A 20,737-nucleotide genomic window follows, 5' to 3' on the forward strand; every position below is an offset into this window, starting at 1 on the left:
TCCGCACAGGCCCCTCGGGCTGCCGATCGCGGCGCCGGGGGCTTTCGAGACCCCATCCCATCCCGGAAGCCCTCGGGATGCGGGGCGCCGCCGAGCAGGGCCAGAGGTCGTCGGAGAGCGGACGACCTCCTGCTCCTCTAGGAAACTTCTGGGAAGTCCCCTTCCTGGCCTAGTTCCCCCCAGAGGTCGCCCTGGACCTCTGGCAGCTCCAGAAATCCTCTGAGACGCCGGCCCCCGTCCCCTGCAGGTTCCGGCACCCGGGGCGGGAGGCGTGCCGCCCACACACACACCCCCGCCGGCCCCTCCTCCGCGCGGCCGCCCCTCCGCGGCCCCGCCTGCGCTCTGACCCGACCCTGCGGCCCGCCCCTCCCGCGGGCTCCCGGGGGCAGAGGATCGGCGGCGGCGGCGGCGGCGGGAGGCCCCAGAACGCGCTGCGCCAGGCCGGCGACCGGGCTCCAGACCTGCTGAGCGTGCGTCCAGCCCGCGGCAGAGGCGCCCGCCATGGCCTTCTCCCAGGTGCAGTGCTTGGACGACAGCCACGTCAACTGGCGCTCCAGCGAGGCCAAACCCGAGTTCTTCTACAGCGAGGGGCAGCGGCTGGCGCTGGAGGCCCTGGTGGCCCGCGGCCCCGACGCCTTCTATGAGGTGCTGAAGCGGGAGAACATCCGCGACTTCCTCTCGGAGCTGGAGCTCAGGCGCATCGTGGAGACCATTGAGGTGTATGACCCCGGCTCCGAGGACCCCCGGGCCAGCGGCCAGCCCCGGGGGCCCGAGGACGGCGAGCTCGGTGACGGCGAGGAGGGCAGCGGGGAAGGGGGGGCCCGCACCGAGGCCGAGCCGCTGCCCTCGCTGGAGTACTGGCCCCAGAAGTCTGACCGCTCCATCCCAAAGCTGGACCTGGGCTGGCCGGACACCATCGCCTACCGGGGTGTGACCCGGGCCAGCGTCTACATGCAGCCCCCCATCGACGGGCAGGCCCACATCAAGGAGGTGGTGCGCAAGATGGTCAGCCAGGCCCAGAAGGTGAGCCAGCGCGAGTCCCCGGAGAGGAAGCGGCAGCCTCGCCGGCGCCGAGCACACTCTCACTCAGAGCCCAGCCTGGTCTGTTGGCTGCCTCCCCTCCTGCCTTCACGGGGCTCCTTGGTTTCTTTGCAGAGGGGTAGGGCCCCTGGGTCCTCTGAAAGGTGACAGCGGCCGCCCCATCTCAAAGGGCCTTTGTGCATTGTTGGGGGCTGCTGCTGACTTCCCCAGACCTGGCGAGCAGGTTCCCCAGACGAAGGTGCTGCGATGGGGTGGGGCAGGGAAGATCACGCGGCTTGCTCTCACTGCTTTCTCTCACTGCCCCTCGGGATGGCTCTGATTCACACCTGAGAAGCAGGAAGCCCCCAGGCACACGCGCCTGCATGCCGGGAGCTTTCTGGCGACGCTTCTGTGGGGTGGCGGAGAGAGGCTGGGGCGGGAGGTAGGCATGGAGACTAAGAGGTAGCCTGAGTCCGTCTGAGGCTGGCTTGGAGAGCCAAGTTCAAGCGTGCCTGCTTCCTGGCCGCGCTGGGTGACCCTCCCTGAGCCTCTCGGTGAGCTTTGCAATGGCAGAACCTTTCCAGGCTGGGATGTGAGGGATGGCGATGGTGCGGACCTCAGGGGTGGGAGCGGAGCGAGTCCAGATGAGGGTCGTTTGCCTGGACTGGAGGACCCTCAAGCGTTGTCCGGACCTCCCCTGGAGCGACCCCTGCCGAGCTGTGCAGTGTGCCGGCGCGGGTAGCCATTCGTCCGGCACACCGACACGCGTTCTGAGAAGGGGTCTCGCCCCTGGCAGACAGCCAGGCCTTGGCTGGTGAGCCGGTGCTTCTTCACGCTTCCGTGGTTTCAAAGCACATTCTGAGATGACTGATAAGGCCTGCCTCGTGAGCTGTGTTGAGGAGGCTTCTGAAGCCAGGTCTGGGCTCAGGAGAGAGCAGTGAGTGCCTTGGCTTGTGGGACGAGGTATTTCTAGCAGAGTTTAACACTTTCAGTCTTCTGGGTCTGCTCAAGACCCAAACGGTGGCTTTGGGGACCGTCCTGGAGGACAGACAGGGGCCAGGGGAGCTCTTGGGCACAGAGAACAGAAGTGGGTAGGAGCTGACAAGGTGGCCATGGCTTAAGTTTCCAGAAAGGTGGAGTCCCTGTCCCCCGAAGGGCCTGGCCGGGTCGGATAGCCTGTGTTGGGGAGCCTGGCCCTTGGCCTGGTCCCAGGCAGCTTTGGGGCTTCGGGTTTCTGGTCTGTAAAATGGAGGTGGCGAGGATGAAAGCTGTGAGGATGGAGTCCGGTGACTGAGTGAGAAAGAGGTGGAGGAAGGCGGGGAGGGGCCTTCACCGTTTTCAGGCTGAATAACCCGCACCACTCCTGCTGTGGGCTAGGACGGTGCTGCTGACGTGGGCGCCTGGCTGGAGGTCACGGGACCCAGTCCCCCGGGAGGGCCTGTTGGGATCCCATTACCCAGCCTCCTCTCCCTTTTTAAAACTGGGGAAGTTGAGGCCCTGGGTGGGGACTTGACCTGCGGTGCCCGGGCTCCTCCCCTGCCCCCATGGCCCTGCTCCCCACCAGGAGTAGGACGGAGGCAGATCCCAGATCCCAGAAGGCACAGGAACAGCTGGAGAGTCTAATCTCCCCCAGACAGAAAGACAGACGGCCTGGCCCAGTGATGGGGCCAGATAGGGGAGCCTGGGGCCATGCTGGGCACCGGGGCCTCCTCCCTACGTCTCTCGTCTCTATGGCCGGAGCTGAGACCCAGCCACCCCATGCAGTCCCGTGCCCCCCCATAACTTAATATGCTCCCCACAAAAGCCCCCCAAGATTATCGGCATCACCTGTGTAAGGTGACAGCCAGGAGGAAGTCCATCCCAGGTCTGAACCCCGGTCTGTGTGGTCCCAGTTGGTGCTGTCCTGCAGCCCCCAACAGGTGGGACAGGTGGGCATTGCCCCCTGCTTTCATCCCTCCTAGAGGGAGGCTCACTGATGCCACCCCTGCCCCTACGCTCAGACAGCAGGGAGCCACAGGCCCAACAGGAGGGGCCTCAGAGGCCAAGTGCCTCCTCTCAGACGGGGACGCCAAGGGCGGAGGACGGGGATTTGTTCACATCTGTCCCCTGCTTTCCAGCCTGCATCTTCCCTGCCATGTCCACCCTGGGGCCCATGGCCAGTGTGGGGTGTGTGTGTGTACGGGCTGCCCTGATAACCGGAGGTGCTGTTCATTGAGTGCCGGGCACTATATAATCTCGTGTAGCGTCATCTGTTCCATTTTTAAGATGTAGTAACTGAGGCCGCACTGGTTAACCCCTGCCAAGGTCCCCTGGTTAGCTCTCAGGTGGAGGAGTGGGGAGGGACCAGACCTGTGTTGTCCTCAGACTCTAGGACAGGTCCCCTGCCTGTCCTGCCCTGGCCTTGGCAGGATGCAGTGAGAGGCAGGGAAGGGAGGGGCAGCTCATCCAAGCTACCTGCAACCCTCCCATCTCCCCTGCTCTGCTGCTTCCCAGGCTCCCAGGGGCCGGGCTGTGACGCTGACGGATGCTGACAGGGTGTTTTGCCTGGGCTGCCCGCCTGTCTGCAGGGAGCTCTCCCTACCTCATCTCTCCCCGCGAATCACCTCTTTTCCCCTCACCCCCGCATCCTCCTCTCACCCCCAGTACCAGTGCAGGGACAGTGGCCTCTCTCCCCCACTGGGATGGGGATCCCGCTGTCCAGCTGCCTGGACAAGATGCTGGCCCCCTGCCCACCAGGGCGCCTGGGCTGGAACTGGTGGCGCTGAGTCAGGGCGGCCCAGCCCACTGCCTCCTCAGCCTGGCCTGTCGTCAGCACAGCGGGCCGACCCCGGGGCAGGGAAGTGACACAGCACACATTCAGCCCGTCCCCGCCGGGAGCGGCTGTGTTCCCATCAAGGCTAACGCCGAGTCCCCCCATTTCCCAGGAGATTAGACTGGAACTAGTGGGCCACAGTGCCAGGAGCCAGGGGTGCTGGGGTCAGGTCCCTGCTCTGCCTCCACCACTGTGTGACCTGGCACAAGCCCCAGTCATCCCATCTGTAAAATGGGTATAGGCACTGAAGCCTCTTAAGGATCCCTTCAGCTCTGACACCCTGCTGCCCTGTCCTTCTGGACTCCTCTGGGACGAAGACCAGGGGGTCCAGGGTCTGACTCCACTGGCTGGGTGGCCCTGAGCAGGCCCCAGAGATGGAAGGTCATCTGCTTGCCCCTCCCCCAGCCCCCGGGAGCCAGTGATTTATCCAGGGAAAAACCTGCCGTGGGGTTCCAACTGCATACCAGAGGCCGGGCCTGTAGCATCACGCCTAGGCTGTTCTAGCCTCTGCAAGAGAAGGGTGAGGCTGGACTGGGCTGGGCTGGGCTGGGGAGGGCCTGCCTCGGCCAGAAGAGGGGGCAGATGCTCTAGCAAGCTGTTGGTCCGGGACAGGCTAAGCACCGCTCCACCGGCCCCGAACCCCTCCACCAGGGACCCCAGGGGCAGGGGTGGATCGCGTGCGCGTGAGGAAACTGGGGGAGCGCGAAGCAGAGTGAGTGGTGAAGGCTGGACCAGAACCCGGAGCTCGTGCCTGCCAGGCCAGGGGCATTAAGTTTCTTGTCCAGGGCCACACAGCAGGAAGGGCCTGGAAGCAGGTTCCACAATGCCCGCCTGGCCCCACGTCTCTCCTGTCAGGCCCCTGCCTTCCCACACTGCAGTCCTGGCTCACGGCTTGGCCCCAGGAGAATAAAAGAACTTAATGAGGCATTTATGAAATACCAGCTGTACGTCAGGTGCTGAGCGGGCACTTTACCTGCCTGGGTCCTCCCAGCTCCATGGTGTCAGGTATCGTCCCTTCCGTGCAGATGAGGAAACTGAGGCTTAGAGGGGCTCACAGAGGGCATAACTTGCCGCCGAGCCGATCCCTGGAGGAGCTGGCCCAGAGCCCAGCTCTGAGGTCAGTGAGCCCCCGTTTCTCTGGAGAAGCAGCGTCTCGGATGTTCTTTTTGAGCCCTGCGCCTCTTGGGAGCCGTGGAGCCTTGCTGCGGGCCCCCAGCTTGACTCAGGGCAGTAAAAGCATTTTCACGAGGCTCCTAGACTCTGGCTCCGGCAGGGGCAGAAGTCTGACCACACCAAGGCCTGGTGAGCACAGGGTCATGGGGGGCCAAGGCCCCTGGGACCAGGAGGGGGGCTCTCGCTGTCCCCAAGCAGGCGGTACCAGCACAGCCTCGACGCCCTGAGAGGTCCCAGGGGCGGCCCAGTGGACTGTTCCCAGGGACACACCAGAGCCCAGAGGGGCAGCGCCCACGCAGCCTCATGCAGTGGGTCTGGGGAGCACTTCCCAGCCCGGGGCCCCACCTGCCAGGTGGCGAACCATCTGATAACATAATCCCAGGGGTCGGCCTCCCGTCCTCTCCAAAGGCTTCCTACCAGCGGTGTTTGTGTCTTAATTGAGTCTGGGGAGTCAGAAGCGGCTCTGCCAGCAAGGAGGGCTGGCACCTCTGGGCTGGGTGCACGCCAGCCTCCTGGGGCGCCCAGGCGGTAGCCCCACCCCGGCCGGCGCTGCCCTCCCTCCCACGACCCCGGGAGGCAGGGCCTGTCGTCACACTCACATCACAGATGATGATAGCGAGGCTCAAAGTGCGCCAGGGCCTGCTGAAGGTCACACCAGAGTCTTGGGTGGCAGGTCTAGACCGAGCTCCTGGTCTCCTTGGTCCGGCGGGCTCGCCCTGCAGCCGAGGGTCCTCACCCTGGACCAGCAGAGGCGGGCAGTCCTCTCAGAGGCCCCTGGTTCACCCGGCCCCTTGCCGCATGACCTTGGGCCTCACATTCTTCATTTGTACAATGGGGACCGGGCACTTGTCTTAATTAAGGCAGGAACAGTCATGACGATGCTCAGTGCGGGGGCAGGACTGAGCCCCATTGGGACCATTTCCCACGTCCAGGCAGGCCCAGCCGGTGGGCCGCACCAGCCTTCTTCGTGAGGCCCTGGTGACCCGCAGGCTCACGCCCTTCCCAGATTAAATGCCACGTGGGGCGGTGGTGGGAAGACAGTCTCTCTCGTATCACAGGACCCCGGCCACGGTGCCCAAGTTAGCCACTCCGCCTCTCTGACCTTCCGTCCTGTCCTCCTCAGTGCCACGTGATGCCAACACCTGCCCCAAAGTTGCGGCGAGACTGACATGGAAAAAAAGCGTGGTGTCTGGCACGGATTCGGTTCTCTTCCCTCTGTCCCCATCCATGGCCCCTCCGGGAGTAGTCTGGCTGGAGAAGTGGTGAGCCCCCCATCCTGGAGGGTTCAAGCAGGGGCTCGGGAGAATGCAGCAGAGAGCCCATGGGGCTCCAGTGAGCCAGGAGCCTCTGCCCTGCCGGCTGGCTCTGTGACCTCAGGCAAGTCCTCTCCAGGTCGGTCCCTGGGGGTTTAGGGTGCTCCATGACCCCACAGCGTCTGTTGCTCTTGGATCCTGGAGAAGCTGAGCTTTTAAACATCTTCGAATTTGTGAATCTACGATTTTCCAGTTTGAAAATCCTTGGCTCCTGCCATCCTCTGAGACTGTGGGCTGGGCTGGATCCTGCGCCCGGAAGCTTGGAGGACTCCGAGGCCCCGGGGCGGGGGGGGGGGGGGGGGGGGGGGGGGGGGGCGGGGGGAGGGCTGGCGGGAAGAGGGAGGGGCTTCTCCTCTTGTCTCATCCGCTGGGCACAGCCCTGGTCAGCTGACCCCATGCTCCGCAGCCTCTGGTCTCTGCAGCATTCCTGAGCTGTGGTGAGGAGGCTGAGGTATCTGGGGAAGGCCAGAGACTCGCCACTGGGCTGGGTGGGACTCGCTTGCGCTTCTTGACCCCTTTCCCGCTGCAGCTCCTTTAATTGGCCTTAATGGGGCTCCTGTCTCAGTGCAGAGGGAAGGTGCCAGAGCTGATAACCGTCAGAGGGGTGGGACTACAGGTCTTCCAATCTAACTCCCCCGTGACTGAGGAGAAGGGAGGTGCTTTGCCACAGACCCCACCCGCCCGTAAGGTGGGGCAGAGCCCTGGGCACTGACTCTCCAGGCAGTGCTGAAGGCCAGGGCTTAGTTTCAAGAACCAGGATGGCCTCTGGGAGGTAGTGGGTGGAGTCACAGCTAGAACTCCCTCCAAGACAGGAGCCCAGGAACAGGAAGCCTCTGCCACCAGTGGATTGTGTGGCTCTGGGACGGTGACTGCCCCCCCCACCCCGGGAAAAGGGACAGCTGTACCAGCATTAGCAAGCTGGACCTGGCTTGGGTCGGCATTGTTACCATGTACACAGACTCCCTCCCCATCTACCCAGGAGGCTGGGGCTCCCAGGAGGCCTCCTCCCCAGGCCATTCAGGTCCTGCTAGCACCAGGGTGGGGTGGGGAGTGGGGCCATGTCTCAGTGTGGGAAACTGAGGCACAGCAGCCAGGTCTGCCCAGCCCTGCTGCTGGAGGAGGGGGCTGGGGGCAGGAGGGGTGCTCTCCCTGTCTCCGCTCCATACCCCAGTGAGCGAGGGGCAGCCTGAGCCTCGCTGCACCCTGGGGGCACGTGCAGCCCCTGGGGCCTCAGCCCCTCTGTCTGTGCAGGGGTGGTGACAACTCCAGTGCAGGTCGGCCTGTGTAAATTCTCTCAGCGTTTGTGTCCCTGAGGAAGTCCTTATTTTCGCCTTTGGTTCTGAAAGCTGTTTTCACTGGGTAGGGAATTCTGGGTTAATCGTTGCTCCATTTAGTCTGCTTATCTTTGTTCCTCACCATTCGATGATCTTTTCCCTTCCGGCTGCTTTTAAGATTTTCTCTTTGTCACTGATTTTAAGCGATGTGATTATGATGTGCCGTGGTCTGTTTCTTCACGTCTCCTCTGCTTGGAATTCATCGAACGTCCTGGGCTTGGGGATGAATAGTTTCCATCAAATGTGGAAACGTTATGGCCATTTTCTTCAAATGCTTTCCTGTCCCCTCTCCCCCACCCTCTGCTTCGGGACCTCCTGAGACTCCAGTTACACATACTCTAGACCTGTGAAGTTGACCCAGGTTCACTGATGCTCTGGTCTCGGTTGTTCAGTCTCTTTTTCTCTGTGTTCTACTGATGGGTCTTCCGGTTCACTAATCCTTTCTTCTGTAGCGTCTAATCTGCTATTAATCCCACCCAATGTATTTGTCATCTTAAATGCTGAATTGTTTCACTTCTTGAGTTTCAATTTGGTGTTTGTTTTAAAAAACCTTCCATGTCTCTAAGTAACTTTTTGAACATACAGAATTCGGTTACAACTGTTTGCCCATCTTTGTCTGCCAGTTCTAACATCTGTATCCATTCTGGGTCCACTTGGGTAGACTTTTTTCCTCATGTGGATCATTGTTTTCCTGTTTCTTTGTGTGTCTGGCAATTTTTGATTGGATACCAGACGTGATGAAAATTTTATGTTGTGGGAGTTTTGTTTTTTCCTTTAAACATTTTGGAGCTTTGTTCTGGGATGCAGTTCTTGGAAACAATGTAACACTTTTGAGGCTTGCTGTTAAGCTTTGTGTGTGTGTGTGTGGTACGTGGGCCTCTCACTGTTGGGGCCTCTCACTGTTGTGGCCTCTCCCGTTGCGGAGCACAGGCTCCGGACGCGCAGGCTCAGCGGCCATGGCTCACAGGCCCAGCCACTCCACGGCATGTGGGATCTTCCCGGACCGGGGCACGAACCCGTGTCCCCTGCATCGGCAGGCGGACTCTCAATGACTGCGCCACCAGGGAAGCCCTGTTAAGCTTTATTACGTGGGACCAAAGCATATTTGGTCCAGGGAAGGTGTTGGCAAACTATGGACCAAATCTAGCCTATGCCTGCTTTTGTAAATAATGGAACGGAGATGTATACATTTGCTTATTAGCTGTCTGTGGCTGTTTTCAGAGTTGAGAGGTGTGTCAGAGCCATGTGGCCTGCAAAGCCTGAGACATTTGCTATATGGCCTTTATAGAAAAAGCTCACTGGCCCCTGGTCCAGGGCCTGTTTGCCCACCATGTAGGTCGTATCCTTCTGAGAATCCTCCTGTGTGCCCTGAGTGTTAGAGGGGCCTGCGCTCTGGCTGTGGGGACGTAAATGACTCCTGGTCCTGTGTGAGCACCGGCCGTTGCTCCTTTCCAGTGGGCCTGTCCCAGCCTCGGTGGCATCTTCCTGTTTGTGTGCTCCTCGGTCTCCAGCTGAAGCCTCAAGAGGCAGCTCCCTGCAGGTCTCTGGCCTTTGCTCTGTGCAGCCCTTTCCTCTCCTCTGTCCTGAAAATTCTGGCTGCCAGGCTCTGAGCAGACTTCGTCTCCTCAACTCAGGGAGCCCACTGGACTCGGCCGTGGCCTGGAGGTGGCTGGGGCGGTCCTACAGCTGACCTCGCTCGTCTCCCTTCTGCCAGGGGTCATTGCACTTGCTGTGCTGCCTGTTGGCCGTGGCTTCATAGACTCTGCCTGGTGTTTATTGCTAAGGCAGGTGGGTAAGTGTAGGCTCCGTTATTCCGTCGTGGCCGGAAGTGGCATCCCAGGTCTTGAAGGCACTGCCCCCACCTCAGGACAGTGTGCAGCATGCCCTATGTGTTCCTGTGTGTCACTGCCCTCCAGCTGGCACAGAGGGAAGCAGGAGACGCTGAGGTGATGACCCCTGGCCTGTCCACCCCGAGGGCACTGTGGGTCAGTGAGGAGGCAGGAGAGCCACCGCTGCCGTCTGCTGAGTGCGGCTCCCGGGCCCGAGCGGCTTCCCAGGAGGACAGTCTGGAGCCCATGGTGCCACCGTCCTGTGTCCATCTGAGCCTTAGGGTCAGACAGACCCAGAGATGCGGACCCACTTCCTGCTTTTCCAGGTGGTGAAAGTGGCCCAGTGAGTGCCAGGGACTTGCCTGCTGTGCACTGTGTCTGCGGTGACCTCTGGGCGCCAGGGCGGGTGGGGTGTGTCTCTCCCCTTCTGCTGGGGAGCACCGTGAGGGGAGAGACCCCGGCCGGCTCCCTCTGGGCCTCCTGCAGGCATCTCCGTGGCCTCGGAGGGTGGGACAGGCAGGACAGGTACAGAGGGAAACTGCCCACGCCGACCTGGGTCTCAGGGCCCGGGCCTTGGGGAGACGGCATGCCACTCGGTGGGGTTGCTGCCGTTTCTCCAGAAACACAGACGTGGCACTTGCTCGTGGCAGCATTTGAGTCAGGGCTTGGAGGACGGGAAGGAGTTACTGGCTTGGAGGAGGAGAGGGAGGCACCCAGCCAGGAGGACTGCGTGTGCGGCCGCAGCGGGGTGTGGGGTGTGTAGGGAGGGCCCGTACGGTCAGAGCCCCTGTGGGGTCAGGGCCACCGGGGAGAGATGCTGCTGCATATGCTGGGCCCGTGGCCAGTGGTCTTCCAGCTGCGTGCAGACCCCCGGCCACCTCACCCCTGCGCCTCGTCCTCCAGCCCTGCTCTACCCACTGGTCCTGTGAGCATGTCTCTGCTCCAACATGGATTCTGTGGTCATGGGGAAGGGGTGCCTCTAAAGCGGCTGTAGGGGCGCCGGAAGCCTCAGGCTGAGTGTCAGCCTGGCGAGGCGGGAGCCCCAGGTTGGTGGTGCAGAGGGAGGTGGGGTGTGGTGGTCAGAACTGCCTCTCCCAGACCCCTAGACACAGCCAGGTGCTCCAGCCGGCCCAGACAGGCTGTGCGGGGCACCCGGGCAGGACACACGGACTCAGGGCTCCCTTGGCAGGGACAGCCTTGGGTATCACATCCACCTTCCTCCCCATTTCACAGATGAGGAAACTGAGACCCAGAGAGGATGCAGCTCACCCAAAGCTAGACCCCAGCCTGGACCCCAGAGCTCCAACTCTGTCCTTGCCTGGGCCCTGGGGAGGATGGGGGCACCCACTTCAGCAGCCCTCACCCCTCCACCAGCACCAGCACCAGCAGCGGGTGTTACAGGGCTTCAGGCTGTGTCTGCTGGGGCGGCAGCCACAGGTGGGGGGTTGCTGCCCCATGCACTGGAGCCCCCCAGGAAGCACCTGGGCGATGGAGGTGCTCGTGGCGGGGCATCACCATGAGTCTGTCACCTCACTGTCCATCACCTGGGGCCGGTCCCCTCCCCTCTCTGTGCCAGCATCTGCATCTCTCACGGGTGGGGTGTCCACCATCCCAAGGAGATTTGGGGGATTCTGGAACCATCAGTGGAAGGATCGGTGGGAGGACGCAAGGAGGCCGCAGAGCAGCCCCGGCTGCACAGAGCGAGGCGGGGGTTCGGGACCCACGCGGGAGGCAGGGTGGAGAGGCCGCGGAGCTGTTGGTGGGGGGGTGGGGAAGGGAAAGGGAGGTGTGGGCGCCGCTGGAGGGTCACGTTTTGAGGGCCTGCCCATCCAGCACACCCCCAAGACACACACGGGGAGGGCTTCGGGTCTGAGGCACGTAGAGCTCGGTGCCTATGCCAGTCCCTGCCTGGGCCCCTCTGCTCTGGCGCCACCCGGCCCCGCGCTGTCGGCCCCCTCCCGGCACGGCCGCCCTCCCACAGCCCCACCACCCTGCTGCTCCGTGCGGTTAGAACCAGGAGGGTTGTCGTGGCTGTGTGGCCCCTCCTGGTTCTGTGGCTGCACCTCTGAGAGGGCTTTCACTTCAGGCATGCACAGGGACCACTGGACTCCCTCCTTCCCTCGGGAACGGGGCTGGGGGGCTGGTGCTGCGACGCCGGGCTGGAGTGCGGGACACACACCTGCCTGCCGTCCCGCCCCTGGGAAGCGGGCATATGGTCCGGGCGCTCACACGGGCGAGCCTCGGGCTGCCCGCCTCGTGCCCGCTGCGGTCTCCTGACCCACGTGGGGTGGGGACATCCCCAGATGCCAGCCTCCCCGCTGTCTTTCCCGCAGTCTTGGCCCTGGCCTTGCCCGGGGCCTCCGCGGGATACGTGTGGGCTGGCGTTGTCCTCTGGGCGGAACTAGTGTCTGTGCTCAAGCCGCGGATGTGTGAGCTGGACAGAACACAGGAGCGGGCCAGGCGGACACCCCATTTGGCAGATGGGGAAAGTGAGGGTCTAGGAGGGGCTGTGGCTTCTCCCAGGCCCAGCCATTTGGCACACTGAGTTGACAAGCACTCCCGAGGCCGCCTTAGGCCGGGCCGCGTGCCGGGCCAGGGCGGGGGCGCTGTCTTTGAGGACCTTGCGGAGTCACGGGCGAGCCGGGCCACCCAAACAGGTAATTAGACAAGGGAGTGAATCCCTCCGTGCCTCAGTTTCCTCGTCTGTAAAATGGGAGTAATAACCGGTACCTCGCGGTGTTTTTGAGGACTGGACGCGGTAGCGGTTGTCAGGCGGAAAGCTCTGCGGGCAGGGCGCAGGGCCCTGGGTTCTAGTCTGGAGTCTCTGGCCCCGGGGACGGGCACGCAGGGCTCGAGGCCTCTGAGAGACCCTGTGGCACCTGTGGACAAGCCGTGGGGGCCCCCCTGGGAGCACCAAGCCCCCTCCTGCCCCAGCTCAGCTGGCACCTGTACAAGCCCTCCTCTGACCCTCAGCACCGAGCCCAAAGCCTGGGACCCTGTGGGGCTCCACTGTGGGGGGCAGGCCCCGGCAGTCCCAGTCCGACAGCAGGCGGCCTGGGCTGGGCACCCTGCCTGCCTGGGCGCCGCAGGGAAGGCTCACATGGGGCGGGTCTCGCTGGGGCACGTCCCCCAGCCCGGGCCCAGGGCAAGTCCCCGTCTGCCACGGTGGGCAGAGCCTGGAACCAGGCCTGCTCCCAGGAGAATTGTGTCAGCTGAGCCGTCTCCAGGCTGGCACGTGAGGCTGTGGCCTGCAGGAGGGCGGGAGTGGCTGTAGGCCTGTGAGGTCCAGACAAGAGGGTCCCTGCTGTCACCCCTCCCCCACCTCGGGGTCCCGTCACCCTCGACCGGTGGAGCCCAAGGGCGTTGTGAGCCCACCAGCTCTGATACCGTGTCTCATCTGTCCTCTCGTCCACCCCCTCAAGCAAGCTCTGGCCTTTGCACACGTCCTGGGACATGGAGCTCACTTCCTCTCGAGACCCGGCCGATTTGGGGTCAGAGAGCATACCCCCTCCCCTGGTGCTGCCGTCCACCTCCCTGCGGCCCCTGTGCCACCGCAGGCCCTGCACAGACTATACCTGCTCCCCCTGCCCTGCCTGAAACATCCCTCAGAGACTCAGACAGCGAGCTATTTTCCCCCAGGGGTCAGAGAAGACCCTGGGCCTCAGCACCGGGGAGTCCTGGCTGGTCCCACGTGAGAAAGTTGGGCCTGGAAAAGCTAGGTGTCTGCTCAGGGTCACACAGAGACCCTGTCCGTGGAGGGCAGGGCAGGGAGGAGCCCCCAGAAGTACTGGCTTTGGTGCCAGATGTGTGACCAGCGTCAGCAGGGGCCCGGGGCCCAGGGGGAGCCCAGAGGGACCTGCAGGGGCCAGCTGGGTGAGCTCACGGGAGTGTGCAGGCACGTCCCTGGCAAGCCCCAGGCCACCTGCCAGGTCACACTCCTAGCAGGGGTGGGGGTAACCCTGGCTCCCTGGCGGGCCTGGGTGGGTTCTAGCCTGACTGTCCCCAGCTTGCTTTGTGGCCCAGCGCATGACCCCTACCCGCCTCTCTGGGTTGGGCTCCTCTAGGGGGTTCTCAGACCCAGGATGGGGCCCTGGCGCCGGCTCTGGCGGGTGGGAGGGCTGGACGTCTGTTCGGGTCAGCAGCGTTGGGCCCTGGTCTGCTGTGTTCCCCTTTGCTGCCCAGTGGGACGGGGAGGGGAGGGGAGAAGCGAGACTGAGGGCCAGGGCCTGCCGGCCACTGAGCCCGCTGACTACCGCACCCCCTGTCCCTGGGCTACGTGTGCCCCTTCCCTCCTCGTGCCTTGGCTCAGGCCAGGGCCCTTGCCTACCAGGCCTGGGCATATCACCACCCGTGCTGGGCAGTGGCTGGGCTGGGCTGGGGTAGATGTACTCTGACCTCTGGGGCCCCACCCTAAGCCAATCCACAGGCTGAGGGCAGCTGTTGTGGCCCAGGTGTGGTCAGATGACAAGAAGAGCACATGTAGTGGTCTGGGGTGTATCCAAACCAGAAGGAGAGGTGGCAGCGAGGGAGCCTGTCCAGGGACCCAGGGGTGACCTCGGTGGGCGGCCCCAGCTTCTACCTTCCTCCCTGCCCTGGACACATCTGCTCCATCTCAGCATCCTGGGGTAGCGGGTGGAGGGCATGGTGCGGCCTGCCCGGCTCGGGAATGCAACCCAGGAATAGAAACAGGGCTCCTGGACAAGCCCTGAGCCCCGGCAGAGGCGAGAGCTGCCCGGGGGCTGGGGGTGGGGGCAGGCGCTCAAATCTCAGGACGCGCACCCTTCCCACTCCTCCCGCGCTCCTGCTGCAGCTTCCCCTACACATTCCTCGTCTGGGTTTTGTTTTCTACGGTCTTGTGTTACGGAAACAGCAGCCCACGAACTGTGCCTCTCTCCATTCCCTGCCGCCGGAGAGCGCAGCCTGCGCCACCCACTGGGCATCTTGTACCCTGAGCGTCCTTCCTACGCCTGCAGCTTCAGGGCCAGGAGAGCCGGCACTTCCCAGTCCCGAGGGAGCAGGGCCAGGGTGGGCACCCGAAGAGGGTGGTGGGCGCGGGAGGGCCAGGCGTCCTGGCGAGGCACCTGTCTCCCCGGCCGCGTGCCCTGACGGCCCCGGTCTCCCTTCCTGCTCACAGGTGATCGCTGTGGTCATGGACATGTTCACCGATGTGGACATCTTCAAGGACCTGCTGGATGCCAGCTTCAAGAGGAAGGTGGCCGTGTACATCATTGTGGATGAGAGTAACGTCAAGTACTTCCTGCACATGTGTGAGCGGGCCCGCATGCACCTGGGGCACCTCAAGGTGAGCCGGCTCCTCACTCAGTCGGTTGACAAACACTTGGAGCACCTGCCTTCTCAGTCCGGATCTGGGAACCTAGAGTTCAGTGTCCTAGAGCCACCCACCGAGTTGTCACGCGGCCTCTGCTTCAGTATTAGGGGACAGGACACTACCTGTGACCAGGTGCTGAAGCCCACGTGAGGTGCTCCCTCACAAGTGTTTGAGAGCAGCCCGTGCCGCAGTGGTTCTGTCTTTGCTCACCTCCAGTGACAGGGTGCTCAACCCCCTGGCTCTGGCAGCAAGCCCCAGCTGGACAGCTCCAACTCCCAGGAAGCCCTTTCTTGGTTTTAAACCAAAATCTGTTTCTGTAAAATGTCCACGCACGGGCTTTAGGATCCGGCTCCAACAGAGGAAGCTCACTCGGGCTGAGTTCAGGGAGGGCTTCTTTGGTGGCTGCAGAGTTGAAATGGACTTGAGGAGTGAGCAGGGACACTGGGGACAGAGGTGGAGTTGTCAGGTTGGGCCTGGGTTCTCAGCATTGCTTTGCTGTGTGTCCTAGAGCACGTCACCTCCCCTCTCTGGACTCCAGGATCTCACTGGCCCAACAGGGGGCCTGATGACCCGTGTGACCGGGCTCTTCTGCTCAGACACCCTGGCATTTGGTGCCTTGCTTGGGAGTGGAGGGAGCCCTCCGTCCGCCCAGCCATTGCTTGCTACCTACTGTGTACAGCTCGTGCCTGGAGCACAGATCAGTATGCGTAACGATGGCTTCCACAGCTCCCGTCCCAGGCACTTGACATGGTTAACTTAGGTACCCTCACGGCAGCCGGTGGGAGGAGGCAGCTGTCCCACTTTACAGATCAGAGGTGTCACTTAACGTTAGTAAGCGAAGGATAAGGGGCGTGGGGGCCAGCACCGAGCCCTCGGGCTGAGCACAGGTCAGAATTCCTCGGGGCAGCGCCAGCCTGGTTAATTAACAAGGGGCTGGGCTCCCGGGCCCGTCAGTTGTCGGCGTTGTCAAGTGATGCCCAGACCAGCTGAGACCCTTCAAGTGGGTGTGAGCTCTCTGGGCTGCGAGTCTCTGGCTGTTGGGACATGTTTATGTGGCCTCTCCGGTGGGTTGACCCCCAGCCCCGTACTCGCCCGCTGTGCTGCCCTGCCTGCCGTGTAACTAGCACCGAGAGCCAGCTCCCGGGGCAGACGGCTCAGGCCGGGAGGCCCGGAGTGTGGAAGAGGCGTCTTTTCAGAGGTGACTGCAGGGGCCTCCGCCGTGCGGGCAGCAGAAACTCAGGGCTCTCCATCCAGCCCTCTGCCGTGCTCAGGAAGAGGCTGACGGGCCCACTCCCCCTGAGCCCCTGCCCCACGCCCGGTGGGGACCCTGCACACCTCGCGTCCCTCTGCCCGCAGGCATCCCCCCACATGCGGATGAAGAGGCAGGGAGGGGGCTTGTCTGTGCTGAGAGGGGATCCAAACCCTGCGTGGCCGCTCCAGAAGCCTCTTCTTAGTGGGGAAACCCTAGATGCCAGGCTCCTGGGAGGGTCTGGAGCTCCCGGGAAGGGGGGCAAGAGGGGCAGGCCGTCCAGACCAGGTTTCCACAGGACACCCAGGAAAACCGAGGCCTGAGGGAGCCTGTGCCTTGCCCAGAGGCATTCCACCAAGTCGGGGCTGAACCTAAAAGCCAGTAATGGGAAGCTGGCACAGACGGGGCCACACAACCTTGGTGCCCAGTGCCCCTGGCTGAGGCCGCATCTAACAGCAGGGCCACCCCAGTGCTGCCCGCACAGGCTTCCTGGCTGCCAGCCCCCTGACGCCGGGCCTACCTCTCTGAGCCTCCAGGGCTTTGTGACCACAAGGACGCCTCACCAGGTTGTTTGAGGGTGAAAGCAGAGGAGACAGTGGCTGTAAAAGCGCTCTGAGCTAAGGAGAGGCGCACGGTTGCGGCAATAACAAGAGTTATAAACCCCGGGCCCTGGGCGGAGGGCGGAGGGCTTGAGCTGAGGCTACAGCTCGGGGCATGGCCCAGCCTGCCCTTCTCGCCACCTCCCTGCTCTGGGGAAGATGGCAGGTCCGCAGGGTGACGTGCCCAGGAGCCGGATGCTGTGGGACGGCCAGGCGTCTTCATGGGAAGCAACGTGTGACCCTGGCCACCTCATTCTCGCCTCCGAGCCCGCCCACTCCCAGCCTGGGCAGGTGGCCAGAGGCTCCTGTGGGCCCAGTCCTGGCCAAGTGTCACCTTGTCTAGAGCCTGCCTCCCTGCCTGCAGGCAGGCTGGGCCCAGACCTGTCTCGGGAGCACTTCCTTTACTGGTAATCCCTGGCCCCGCCCTCGGCGTCCGCTGCCCCTGCCCAGCTCTGCAGCGACCTGCCTTCAGGTCATGTGGGCCCAGGGTGTAGGTTGTGCCTGGTGGGGTCATACTTGTGACCAAGGGGGTGCTGGGCGCTAGGAGCCAGGCCTCGGCCCCAGCTCGGCCCCTGCACCGTAACCTTAGGCAGAGACACTGAGGTTCTGGGCCTCAGCCTTCTTGTCTGAAAAATGGGAATATCGTCATTTATTTGGCAGGGCTGCTGTGAAGAGTCAAGGAGGCTACGTGGGGGCAGGGCACTCGGTCACGAACTCCCTTCCTATCTGCAGGTGGGGCAGCTGCGGCCCCTCCCGTGAACCCCCAGCTCTGGTCTGAGTGCCAGGGGGCTTCCCTTCCCTCTCTGAGCAATGGTCTGGCTGGGGACCCCCCCCCCCAGTCTCCCCCTCCGGGCAGCTCCCCAGCCTGAACCCCTGAGCTCACACAACACATTCTGGAAATAGCCGCAGTATCGCTTGGGTCGACTCCCAGTTTCCAGGTGAGGCCGGAGGACAGAACCTCCCTGACGCGAGGTTCCCAGCTGTCCCGAGCGTCCCCACCCGCCGGCTCAGCTGGGCCCCGACTCCCCCAGGCAGGGAACGTGGGAACGAGTGCCCATACTACACGCGGGAACGGGCCTTGAGAAGACGACCCAACCCTCTCATCGCAGGGCCCGGGGCAGGCCACACCTGGGGGTGACACTGGGTGCCGAGGGATGCCCAGGGCCGGTGGGAGGCAGGCCTCGAGGCTCACAGCGTAGCACGGGACCGGAGCTGTGAGATGCCTGGCTGATCCGAAAAGCTAGTCTGCTTTGTGTAGCTGAACTGGAAAAACCAGCAGCCACTTGGGCGAAGGCTGGACCCATTTCTGATGAACAAAGAATCCCCAGGCAGCGTGGTCACGGGAAGGCGCTGGGTGAGGATTCCGGCTCACGCTAGACAGGCCAGCACTGGCTCCGATCTGGTGCCCGGGACTCCTCCTCTCCCGACCTGCCTTCTCTAAGCCTGGCCTGGCTCTGTAATGGACTCAGGGCACTGCCTCTCAACGTTTGGCAACGTCTAGAGGTGTTTTTAATGGCCGTGACTACGAAGGTACTACGGGCATCTGGTGGGTGGCGGCCAGGGATGCTGTTCAACGGCGTACAATGCACAGGACAGCCGCTAACAGAGAACCACCTGGCCCAGAACGTCACAGAGCCAAGCGGCCTGGCCCAGGGGGAGAGCCAGGAGCCCCCAAGCCCTGCCCTGCCCCCTGCCCCCAAGGCTGCTTCCCATCTCAGCTTCACAACAGCCCGGGGGAGGCCAGGGTGAGTATTGGTCTCCCTACCCCATTACAGAGAGTGAAACAGGCCCTTTAGAAGAGAGCAGAGGTTGGCTGGCACACGGAGGCACGGCTCTCTGTCCCTGACCTGGCCTGACCTTGCTGTCAGTGCTCAGGCCTGCTCAGGATGGTCTCTGGGCCTCCCCACTCTCCCTCCGGCCCAGAAGGTGCCAGCAGACCCCTGGAGGGTGAAAGGGCCACCAGGGTGCAGCTGCAGGCTGTCCTCAGTCCCAAGGGGCCAGACCCTGTCCACTGGGAGGCCCTGGGGCAGGTCACTTCTCTCCCCGAGCCGCCTGACCATTGCATACGGCCGACAATCCTGGCCTCCCTGGGCCTGAGTCCACACCATTCCAGATGTTCTCCTGTCCTCAGTGTCGGTCCCTCACTGGTCCCCCACCCGCCCCCCGAGAGGCAGGGATCACACCCCCGTCCCACTGCACGGCACAGCCCCCTCGTCCCCTCTAGTTTAGGGAGCAGCCACTGAGTGCTGGGCCCCTTCCCGGCCCCTCCCCTGATGCACGGAGTCTTCACAGCAGCCCTGAAGCCGGGGGTGGGCAGGCCCATTTCACAGACGAGAACCTAGAGGCGTGAGGAGGCCAGGTTGCGTTCATTTGCACCAGGACTGGAGCCTTGTTTGACCAGAGCTCGAGAGCGACCCACCTGCTCCAGTAGGGGCCTGGGCTTGTCCCCCCAGCTCCCACCAGCCCGGTGTGAGCACAGGAGGCCCCATGGAGGTGTGGGGACTCGCCCACCCCACTCGTCCTCCCCCTGCCTGCCACGTGCTCTGCTAGGGGCGTTCCAGGCTCAGAGACAGTGTGGCTTTGTGGGATCCTCCAACTCGGCTCGCCCGAGCCCTGGCTCCTGAGACGTTACCTCATCTGGGCCAGGCCCCACGGGGCGGTGTCAACCGGGAATAAACAGAAGCTGCAGAGCTGGGCTGCCGTTGGGCACAGGTGACAGGGGAAGGCCTCCCAGGATCTTTGCTCAGGCTTCCGGCCCCCAAGCATGCTGCGCATTCAGTACAGTCACAGACACTAATTGTCCTGGGCCTCAGCCAGCTTCCTGCTGTGCAGGCTGTGTGCAGACAGGCAGCCTGGGGAAGGGCGGGCAGGGGAGCCAGCCTGGGAGCAGAGGCTTATCTGCCTTCTGGGCCGGGCCCCACGGCCAGGTGGGCATCCGTGGGACCTGCCCCTCACCCTCTGTGGGCACTGCCCCGAGGCTGCCCCGGCTGAAAGGTCCGGGACCTGTCACAGGCGGGACGGGTGCAGGAGCACCGAGGGCTGTGGGCTGGAGCGGAGATGGCCTCCAGTTCTCTCTTTTCTCCCCTCTGCCCCTGCCCGGACTCACATCCCTCAGGTGCAGAAGCCCCTCCTGTCCTCTTCCTCTGCTCCCTGTGTGTTTCATGCACATTCCCCGCTGGACGCCGGGACTGGACGGCTCCGACCCCTCACTCCCTGCTCTAAGCCCTCTGTGGCTCCCTACTGCCCCCGGGCCCCACCAGGCCCCTCAGCGGCCGTAGGGTCTTTCCTCGGCATCTGTCTGGGCCCGCTCTGCTGGCTCCTTTGCCCGCCCCCCTTCCCCGAAGTCCTCCCATGTCTGAATCAGGCCTTTGTAGTTCTGGGTCTGGGGTGCTGCGTCCTCTTCCCACCCGGCCCGCTCTTCCTTGTCTTTCACACGTCAGCCCAGACGCCAGCCTTCCCGGGAGGCGCCCCACAGCTGGGGTCGTTACTTATCTGCTTCCCCCCTCTCCTCCAACGAGGGATCTGTGTCACAGTCATGTCTGTGTCTGCGCTGGGGACCTCGGCAGGGGTCAGTGAACGAGTTAATAAGCTGGGGCCGGTGAGTGGGTGAGGGTCAGGGTTAGGGGATGTCGCAGAAGATGTAACAGACCAGCACCCCCCGCAGGCACAGACCCCTCTGAAGGGAGTGAGGCTCCCGTCACCGGGGCCTACAAGGGGTTTCTGTCCTGGGCACGCGTCAGATCACTGGGGCTTATGTTAAAAATGGAATTCCTGACCCCAGTCCCCCCGAGCCGAACCTGGGGCAGCTGCGAGCCTGCGTTTCTAACACACTGCCTGGGCGGTGCTTGCACGCCCTGAGCCCAAGTCTGCTTCCTGCCCTGAGGGTCTACGTTGGGGTGCCCTCAGCCGTCCCCTTGACTCTTGGGGGTCAGCCAGGCTTGCCCCGCCCATCCTGGGGTCCCTCCACCACAGGCTTTTCCCACCTGCCCCTCCCTCGGAACGAGAAGCTCTCTTGATGAAAGGGGAGCCAGCCCCTGGCCCACACACATCCACAGGCTTGCGCAGAGAGGGAGAGCCCT

General features: G+C 63.4%; 2 protein-coding genes across 6 annotated transcripts in view; one reads left to right on the plus strand and one right to left on the minus strand.

The window, feature by feature from the left end:
• SLC5A10 (solute carrier family 5 member 10) overlaps window positions 1-20,737 on the minus strand; it is a 54,548-nt gene that overhangs the window by 14,775 nt on the left and 19,036 nt on the right. For 2 of the 5 annotated variants that reach the window (XM_065897272.1, XM_065897274.1), the window contains 2 exons: window positions 13,755-13,765; window positions 9,337-9,356 (listed from right to left, as the gene is read on the minus strand). The exons of the other annotated variants lie outside the window; for them this stretch is intronic. In XM_065897272.1, coding sequence (XP_065753344.1) covers window positions 9,337-9,356; window positions 13,755-13,765 — 31 coding nt within the window. The remainder of the gene's footprint in view (window positions 1-9,336; window positions 9,357-13,754; window positions 13,766-20,737) is intronic. 5 annotated transcript variants of the gene reach the window in all.
• Window positions 502-20,737, plus strand: part of FAM83G (family with sequence similarity 83 member G) — a 29,067-nt gene continuing 8,831 nt past the window's right edge. The window contains exons 1-2 of the mRNA XM_065897271.1: window positions 502-1,023; window positions 14,616-14,783. Of these exons, the coding sequence (XP_065753343.1) occupies window positions 502-1,023; window positions 14,616-14,783 (690 nt within the window). The remainder of the gene's footprint in view (window positions 1,024-14,615; window positions 14,784-20,737) is intronic.

The sequence above is a fragment of the Phocoena phocoena genome, chromosome 19, assembly GCF_963924675.1.
Source record: "Phocoena phocoena chromosome 19, mPhoPho1.1, whole genome shotgun sequence".
Lineage (NCBI taxonomy): Eukaryota > Metazoa > Chordata > Mammalia > Artiodactyla > Phocoenidae > Phocoena > Phocoena phocoena.